At 38.5% G+C, this 10,131-nt stretch overlaps 1 protein-coding gene across 1 annotated transcript; it reads right to left on the reverse strand.

The window, feature by feature from the left end:
* Window positions 1-1,226: 1,226 nt before the first annotated feature.
* Window positions 1,227-2,084, reverse strand: LOC109153176 (uncharacterized mitochondrial protein AtMg00810-like). The gene has a single exon (XM_019301001.1). The coding sequence runs from the start codon at window positions 2,082-2,084 to the stop codon at window positions 1,227-1,229; it is 858 nt and encodes a 285-aa protein (XP_019156546.1).
* Between the last annotated feature and the right edge of the window lie 8,047 nt (window positions 2,085-10,131).

Consider the following 10,131-nt stretch of genomic DNA (forward strand, 5'->3'; position numbering starts at 1 on the left):
AACATGTCTTAACCTTAACCTGTTGGGGAGACGTATCGAGACCGTTTAAATGTTCATGATTCACATTCTACTCATCAATATAATTTGATTAATAGATTTTTTTTTTTTAAATTCTGGAGAATTGAAATTATTTGTAGTTTGAAGTTGTAGCAGGCATCATATATATATATATATATATATATATATATATATATATATATATATATATATATATATATATATATATATCGTCTGAACTCTGATCTGAAGGTGAATTCCCACATGTTACATGCATGGTTCAAGTGCAGGATGATATGCATGGTCACTGTCAAACATATCTCATCTCATCCTTGATATATAGATAGATTCATCAACTTGAAAGACAGACAGACAGAGATTTGGTGTTCACTGTTCAGTAAACTAATACTTCACCTTTTGTGGCACAACCCATCTTCTTTAGCTACTTCCCAGTCAACCCAGATGTTTGAAAGTTTGAATTGGCCGGCCAGATAGCTAGATCAGATAAGCTGATCAGATTCTAGCTTGTTGGTTCTTGCCACGTGCCAAAACCAACTCCCTGGCCTCCATTATGGCTGCCCTCTCACCAATGTCTTCCTGTACATGTATATTTTGAGTCACACTTCTGTGAGAACCTCTCATTGGTCTTAATAATTCATAAGACGGGTGAAATCTATGATATGATAGTTGTTTGTTATTTATGATATAATCATAATACATATTCAGAGAATTTAATGCCTATTTGAAATAAATAAACTATTACTTATAATATATATAGTGTACTCCGTAATATTTATATGCGATATTGTGATACTATTTAGGATATTGATCATTTACTATTTGAAATAAATAAACTAACATCAGCCTTCCGGGCTCGGGTCCATATCTCATCACTAATAATGATATTGTGATACTTACCGAGTGTTATTTTGGTGCAAATATTGTAATACTTATATGTACATTAGTATTATGTTACTTATGAAAGAAATTGTAATACTTATTGTAGAAAATTTAATACCAATTTGAATTTAAAATAAATGATATTGTAATACTTATATAGTTTTATGTGAAATTGTGATACTATTCAAGCTAAAATTTATTGTTACTAATGATGATGAGGATTAGATTAACGAAGTTGCATAACAAAAGGTCTGTACAACATAGATATAAAAGTAAGTAGAAGAGTCCTAGTAGACTATAACAAGTAGTCCTAACACTCCCCCTCAAGCTTAAGGTGGACCAGCTGCAACATTAAGCTTGCCACGCAGAAAAAGAAACCGGGTAGACGGAAGCGCCTTAGTGAAAATATCAGCCAGCTGATCCTTCGTGGAGATGAAATGAACCTGAATCTCCTTCTTGGAGACTTCGTCACGAACAAAGTGGTAGTCAATCTCCACATGCTTTGTTCGCGCATGAAATACCGGGTTAGCGCAGAGATAGGTGGCGCCCAAGTTATCACACCACAGTTTGGGCGGAGACTCCGGAGACAGTCCAATCTCCCTCAGCAGTGACACAAGCCAGGTCACTTCCGCAGACACATCCGCTAAGACCTTGTACTCAGCTTCTGTTGACGAGCGAGCCACTGTACGTTGCTTGCGACAAGACCAAGAAACGAGATTGCCACCTAGGTAGACAGCAAACCCACTCGTCGACTTGCGATCAGTCGGATTACCGGCCCAATCCGAGTCAGAGAATGCATGAATATCAGTGGAAACAGAACGTCTGACAAACAGAACCAGGTCACTAGTGCCCTTGACATACCGTAACACCCGTTTTAGCATCCCCCAATGCGCCATGGTGGGAGTATGCATGTGCTGACAAAGCCGGTTCACCGCATATGACAAGTCCGGACGAGTAACTGTAAGATACTGAAGTGCCCCGGCCAGACTGCGGTATTGAGTAGGATCATCAAAAGGAGCCGACGCAGAATCATCAGTCACCGCAAGAGACACAGGGGTAGCAACGGGCTTACAGTCAATCATACCGGCGCGCTTCAAAATATCACTCATATAGCGCCGCTGAGAGAGCAACAAACCATCGGACAGAGAAACAGTCTCAATCCCAAGGAAGAAGGACGGAGACCCCATGTCACGAATCTTAAACTCTGCCGCCAACTAAGCTACAAGCCCCGTCACACGAGCCGAATCTGACCCCATAACGAGAATGTCGTCCACATACACAAGAAAATAAAGCTGCACACCACCATGAGAATAATAAAACAAGGAAACATCAGTTTTAGAAGGAACAAAACCAATTGAGACCAGAAAAGTGTGCAGCCGTGTGAACCAAGCACGGGGAGCCTGCTTCAGCCCGTACAGAGACCGCTGAAGTAGACAGACGTGACCAGGAAATGCCTTGTCCTCATACCCTGGCGGCTGCCGCATGTACACAGTCTCAGCTAGAGTGCCATTCAGGAAGGCATTGTGGACATCCAACTGACGAATGATCCAACCCCGGGATACGGCGAGCGAGAGAAGAAGGCGAACAGTCGTGGGCTTGACAACAGGACTGAATGTGTCCAAAAAATCCTGTCCAGCCACCTGATTAAAACCTTTAGCCACCAGCCTCGCCTTGTGACGCTCTATCGAACCATCAGCCTTGCGCTTAGTCCTGAAGACCCACTTACACCCAACAACATTCATACCTGGAGTGTAAGGGACCAACCGCCATGTGCAATTCAGAAGTAAAGCGTTAAACTCCGCATCCATAGCCGCACGCCACTCAGGATGCCGGGCCGCCTGAGCGTAACAGGTAGGATCAGAGTTATCAGTCGTAGAGACCAAAGCCACATGCTCAGTAGGACCTCGGCTGCGGGTGGCCATCACATGAGACCGGGGCAGAGCAGCCCGCGCTGCACGGCGCGACCGGCCACGCACGGGAGCCGTGACCGTGCGCTCACTATCTGTAGCACCACCGACAACAACATCTGAATCAACCACGGGCGGCTCAACAACATCATCCGAATCATCCACCGTAGCAGGGTGAGAAAGTGGAACAGGAGCAACACCCCACGGCACCTCCGGAGCCGGACCTGAAACCTGCGAATCAACAGGAGAAGCAAACGGAAAAACAGACTCATCAAACCGCACATGGCGGCAGATGAAAACCTTATTAGTGCGGATATCCAAACAACGATAGCCTCGGAACGCATCTGGATACCCCAGAAAAACACAAGGAGCAGACCGATATTCAAGTTTGTTACGGTTATATGGACGAAGCAGCGGATAGCAAAGAGAACCAAACACACGCAGAAAGGAGTATGACGGAGGAGACCGGTGGAGACGAAGATGTGGGGAATCATTACCCAAAACTCGAGTAGGCATTTTGTTTATAAGATACACAGCGGTCTCAAACGCATAGTCCCAAAAACGAGTAGGGACAGACGCATGAGCCATCAATGCTAGACCAGTCTCAACGACATGCCTATGACGACGCTCCACACGACCGTTCTGCCCGTGCGTATACGCACAAGATTGCCTGTGACGAATACCCAGCGATACAAACGTAGAGTGGAGCTTCTTATACTCTCCCCCTAAATCGGATTGTATGGAAATAATTTTGCGGGAGAAAGACCGCTCAACAAGTGACCGAAACCACTCAAATATAGAATAAATATCAGTTTTAAGCCGCATAGGATAAAACCAAACATAACGAGTAAAATCGTCAACAAACAAAACAAAGTAACGGTACCCATTTGCAGACATAACAGGCGCAGGGCCCCAAATATCCGTATAAATTAATTGCAAAACATGAGTACTAGACGAATCAACACGGGGTAAAGGGAATCGGGAGGATTTCCCTAACTGACAAGCAGAACATATATCTGACACATTATTTTGACTAAACGAACTAACACCAGACAATTGCAACACTTGACGCAAAACACGTGCGTGTCGATGGCCAAGCCGTAAGTGCCAAATAGACGAAGACGCACGCGCAACAAACGCAGTAGGCGCAGAACTCGATGACGGCCAAGAATACAACCCCCCGGAAGCATGCCCCTTAAAAAGAACCTCCCTGGTCAAACGATCCTTCACAAAAAAAAAAAAAAAAAACGACGGATGAAATTCAAAAAAGACGTTATTATCTTTAGCGAATTTCTGAACAGACAACAACGAGGACGAAAGACCGGGGACATGCAACACATTATTTAACGAAAATAATCTAGAAGGCGAAGCTATCGAAGTGGAACCAACACTAAATATGGGCAAACCTGTACCGTTGCCGACCCGCAGAGTGTCAGAACCATCATACGGAGTAGCCGAAGAGAGCACGGATGCATCCGGAGTAACATGGTTCGTAGCCCCGGTGTCCGGGAACCATTGGTGCGGCCCATCCGAACCACCATCACCGGCCGAATAGGCCATATGCGCCTGCGGACTCGGGTTCGACGCGTACTGGCTCAGGCGAAAGCAGGAAAGAGCAGAATGGCCTTGACTATTGCAAAGTTGACACCGCACAGTCTGGTTGCGTTCTCTGCCACGCCCACGGCCGTGACGACCACGACCGCCACCACCGGAGTCACTGTTGCCGCGCGACTGGCCGCCAGCTCCCCGACCACCGCGACCTCGCCTCGCCGCCATAGCCACTGGAGCACCACCGTCATCAGCACAAATAAATTCCTGCGACACCAAATAATCGGATAGCTCCGTCAAGGTGACCGGAGCACCACGAGTCAATGGAGCAACCAAGGGACGAAGCTCCGGCCTCAGACCACGGAACACGTACAGGTTCTGGTCGTCGAGTGTGACTGGCCGTCCAGCAAGAGCAAGATCCTCCACCAATATTTGAGCTCGGCTAAGGTAATCGGCTACAGACGCCCCTCCTTGCCGGAGCCCTTGAAGCTCGCCCAACAGTCGTAGCGCCCGAGAACGAGTAGCGGAGCCTAGGGACTGTTCGACAGCCAACCACAATTGTCGAGAAGAGGTCCGGCCAACGGCCAGAGGAAGCGTCTCCTTGGACAGAGACGATATCAGAAGAGATAATATGGCCTGGTCTTGCCGGCGCCACATCTGCTGAACGGAAAGAGAGGGGACAGGCCCACCGGCGCTGTCTGCCGTCGAAGCCACCGACGTCGCCGCCGTCGGACACGGCAGGGACCCATCAACGTAACCAAGAAGCCCCTGACCATCCAAGAACGGAATCATCTGCGTTCGCCAGAATAAATAATTCCGGGACGTAAGTTTCAACGAAACAAAGTGGTGCGCGGAAGATAAGTTTGAATGGGATGAAACGAGGGTAGGAGCAGGCTCAGTAACAGTCCGTTCGGTAGAATCACGAACAGAACCATCATCATTGAGACTTGCCATGGAGAGAACCTGGACAAAACTGATACCAGATGAGGATTAGATTAACGAAGTTGCATAACAAAAGGTCTGTACAACATAGATATAGAAGTAAGTAGAAGAGTCCTAGTAGACTATAACAAGTAGTCCTAACAATGATAAATATAGTAATACTTATAATTGAAATTGTGATACTTATACATCTAGTTGTCTACAATTTGACCCATCAAAATATATGAGACGGTCTCACACAAGTTTTTGTCCCATATATATACAGACATATTTTAGAATATTTCACACAAATGTAATCCAATTAAGGTTTTCTTGAAAACCACTTGTATAATGATGCTGAGAACATGCCAAACCTAGAAAATAAACATCAGAGAACACGAGCTTTAGATATTAAAATATAATGATTGAGCTGAAGTTCATTGATACTGGACATGAACCAGGGCATAATAATATTATCAAGGATAATAGCAGGCCAATGCTTTTTATATGTGCAAACAATAATTAAACAAAATAAAGTCAAATTAGACAGTTATTAAAAACACCCCATCACCACCTAACGTTGTTTAATTATTATCACTAACCTATGGAAAACCGAAAAGGATATTGCAAAAATTCTTATGATAATGAATGCGTTTAATTAAATTTGAAGCATCTGTTCTGGTGATATGACTTTCCTATTTTCATATATAATTATATATAATAATTATATATATGTCATGCATGATCTAGTGAGAATTGAAGGAGTCCAAATTTAATATACATAAAGTAGATCAAGTGACAACTTAATTAAACATTATGCTTCCCAAGAATGCACGAGAGCATTAATCAAGCTTAAATATATATAATAATTATATTTTGTAAGTTTCTATGGTATGCATTATTCTTCAAATGTAAAATAAGGGTGTACTTAAACATATTATTTGTGCCAATTAACTACTATATATGTAGTGTGATAGTATTTCGGTTACCATTTCAAATATAATAGATAAGTTCGAACCCTGGTGGTGGGTGGGGGCTTAGATTTTTTAGGTTGAAAATGTAAAATGTTTGAGAAAGTATTTTATACTATTGTTTTGTCTACTTTATATTGTTGCTATTAATGCATGATATCGTTTAGTGTATTTTATAATATTGTTATGTCTACTTTATATTGTTGCTAGGTGCACTCTATAGATAAAACATAACTACTAAACTCTAAAATGAACTTCTAAACCAAATTTTAAAAAAAAAAAAAAAAAACAAAACAAAACAAAAAACAAAAAACAAAAAACTAAAGTCTAAGGCTCTGTTTGGCAGAACTTATTTAGGAGCTTATAGCTTATTTTAAGCTCCTAATAAGCTATAAGTTCTGTTTGGTAATGTTCCCAAAATAAGCTCCTAGCTTAAAAAAGAGCTTATTTTGGAACGCTACTTTAGGTAGCGTTTCAAAATAAGCTCTTAGCTTCCTAACTTTTTTTTCCATCTTTATCCTTATTATTTTAAAGAAATGACATAATTTACCCTTCCCAATTAAAACTCTTTTCTCTTCTCCTTTATCCGCAACTTTCATCGCAAATATTATTATTATTATTATTATTATTATTATTATTATTATTATTATTATTATTATTAGATTTGCAACAATATTGCTACTTCATTATGAGATGCTAGATCATGATTATGCTAATAGTTTTATTTCAAAATGTTAATTTTTTTTTAAAGACAAAATGTTAAATTTTAATATGTAAACAAACTAATTTAAATTTTATGAAGATGTCATTTTTAGTCTTTTTACATTTATCAGCTTATCAAAAAGCTATTTTTACCAAACACTTTTAATCATAACAGCTAGCTTAACAGCTCTTCAGTTTTCAGCTCTGAGCTTATAACTTTTCAGCTTTCAGCTCCTTTTTAGCTTTTAGCTCCTAGCTTATAACTTTTCAGCTAGGTTTGCCAAACAGAGCCTAAACCAAACCATAAACTCTCCCTAAGTACAATTAATGATATCGTTAGATGGACTTTATACGATTGATGTGTGTACTTTAATTTATATTATTGCTCGATACAAAAGTAAATCATAACTACTAACTTCAAAGTAAACTGTTAAAGTTAAAAAACAAAAACCTAAGCCCTAAACTACACTTTCAAAAGTGCACTCCATAGTGTTCTTAATTTGCTTAAAATTAGGTCACTCAGTGTATTGACCTACATGTTGGTATGTAGGATTCGAACTTTGCATCTGCTAGTAAAATAAATCTTATAAATTTATTTTGAGTTAGATGCTCATTGTTAGTTTGTCATTATAACTAACATTTAAATGATGAGCATGACAGATGCATAATAAGGCCAAAAGATGTAATCCGCTCTTTAACTCATATATATAGCCGTGATTATATTGTTTCTTATTTCTTGATCATCTAATGAAAGAACTAGAGGCATGGGTGCACGTTTTTGGTGGGCCGGGGAAATACAACCAATTTTTTTAATTTAATTCTTTATTTAAGTTGAATACGATAATGACTATAATAATTTAATAGGTAAATCCGTCAATAATTATAATTTTTTAAATCACTAATAAAAAGCAACAATAATTCCGTTACACATGCATCACCCTATGTAACGACAAATAAAAAGATAATTAAGCACTATATTCTTATAGTGAATACTATCAGAATATCGTGTATCTAATTCGCCAAATATAATAATATAACATAAGATTCTTATTAAATGTTAATTGTGTTATCAATGTGACGTAGCATGAATCAAAAGAAAAATAAATATATATATCACGCTTAAACTTGAAGAACATTTTATGTTAGAGTTTTTCTCAAAATTTGAAATAAATTGAATATAAAAAATTTTCAAAAAATGGTGAGGTGATTTCGGAAAGAGTTAATCTAAGGCGTGTGATTCACATTTTCTTTAAAATTGATTCCCTTCCTTTTATGGGTGCGAGTATTAAAACGTTAACTTCTTAGGACACAATGAATTAGAATTGTATATTCAAACACCCAAATATAGTGCTTTCAACAAACTAGAATAAAGGTGAACACTTCGTTAAATCACTTCTAAAATTTGAGAAAGTGTTGATTGAGTTTGTAGAGAGTATAGACCTTATGCAAGAGAGAAAAAGAGAAATTTCAATATATATATATATATATATATATATATATATATATATATATATATATATATCCCTCTTGCATTCATATGCAACCCCCGTTCATGAATATTATTGATAACCAATTTTCTCGATCATAGAAAAATATCTCAAGTGACCTACTGTTTAATCCCTTGTTGGAATGATAAAATTTCTTCATCCACAATTCTCAAAGCACCTCTGAAAATATATAGTAATAATCTGAACAGTATAAAAAACTTTCCAAGTCTAAAAGGAAACATGGATGAAACATGGACAAAGAATGTCACTTTTATGTTAAATTTTGACACTTTTTTTTTTTTTTTTGTTGAATATTTTATGTTTTATATTTCAAAAAAATAAAAATAAAAATAAAAAACTTACATTTTTATTTTATATTTGCACTTATATATTAAAATTAAAAAGATTGACCAAATTTAACTATTAATTTGGGCCTTTTTTTAAAAAAAAAAAAAAAAAAAAAAGATTAGCCTTGGTACTATATATATGGTGTGATTGAGATGTGGCGAACCCCTTCTAATTTAATCATAGGTTTCAGGTTTTAGCCTTTGAGATGTAGCTATCGGCCTGTTGCTTCCGAAGGGGACCCGGCGAATACAATATCAATGTAGTACGTCAAAAAAAGAAGAAAAAGAAAGTATGAGTCATTTAAACATATATCGATCAATATATTTTTATAATAAGTAATATTATACCCTACATACTTTTACTTTTTATTAAATTGTATACTTTCCACTAAGTCACTAACATGGTACACCTCAATTATCCAAGTTATAAAGTGAAAAACAATTTTTTACCTTTTCTTTCAGTAAAATAAGTAGACTTTTTAAAATAATAATAATAATAATAATAATCAAACTAATCAGTCAATTGCGGAAGTTATATTAATTGCCATTGGGATTGGAGTTGAATGCGAACAAATTGATTTGCATGTGCAGTGCACATTCAAAGAGTTATAACTTATAAGTGCCCGCAGGCTGTAAAACCATTAAAGAAAGGGAATTGAAGGCATAAGAAAACAATCACATGGCGAATACAAACTGGGCGGCCAAACCCAAATTAAAGTCAAACGAGGAACCACTGCATATATATATATATATATATATATATATATATATATATATAGGGAAGGGATCAGGTGCATTTGTGGCTTCCCGTGCGGTTGTGCGGTGGATTAATGTGCGTGAGGTTTATACTTCATATGCGTGAGTGTTGTGCTTAATGTGCCTGAGATTTGTACTAATTAATGTGCATAATGTTAATATGCGTGAGTTTTGTACTTAATGTGCCTGAGTATTGTGCTTATATGCGTGAGATTTGTGCTTAATGTGCGTGAGTAGTTCAGAATCACGAGCTCAGAAGGAAGCAGAAAATTCATGCACATTAACGCCTATGCTTCTTGTTACTTCTTCCTTCAATTTGACCATGGATTCTGGATTATCAGCTACCTTCAGTGCAATTGAATGTTTATATATATGACGCACGCACAGAAAAATTTGCACACCAGCTAAGTGTGGATTTCTATTGTATTATTCCCATAATTCTTAACCACCATAGCCCGCCTCCACATCATCATCATTAGGAGGAGGCAATGGCTACTGGGGATGGAGAAGAAGCTGACATCCATATTTTCTGCTGCATTTTACACATTCACGCACACTAAGTACAAATCTCAAGCACATTAAGCACAACACTCAC

The sequence above is a fragment of the Ipomoea nil genome, unplaced genomic scaffold (genome assembly GCF_001879475.1).
Source record: "Ipomoea nil cultivar Tokyo-kokei standard unplaced genomic scaffold, Asagao_1.1 scaffold0268, whole genome shotgun sequence".
NCBI classification, from domain to species: domain Eukaryota; kingdom Viridiplantae; phylum Streptophyta; class Magnoliopsida; order Solanales; family Convolvulaceae; genus Ipomoea; species Ipomoea nil.

Bases quoted from the DNA above. Each gene is read 5' to 3' on its own strand.
- LOC109153176 (XM_019301001.1), bottom strand. From the start codon at position 2,084: ATGGGGTCTCCGTCCTTCTTCCTTGGGATTGAGACTGTTTCTCTGTCC.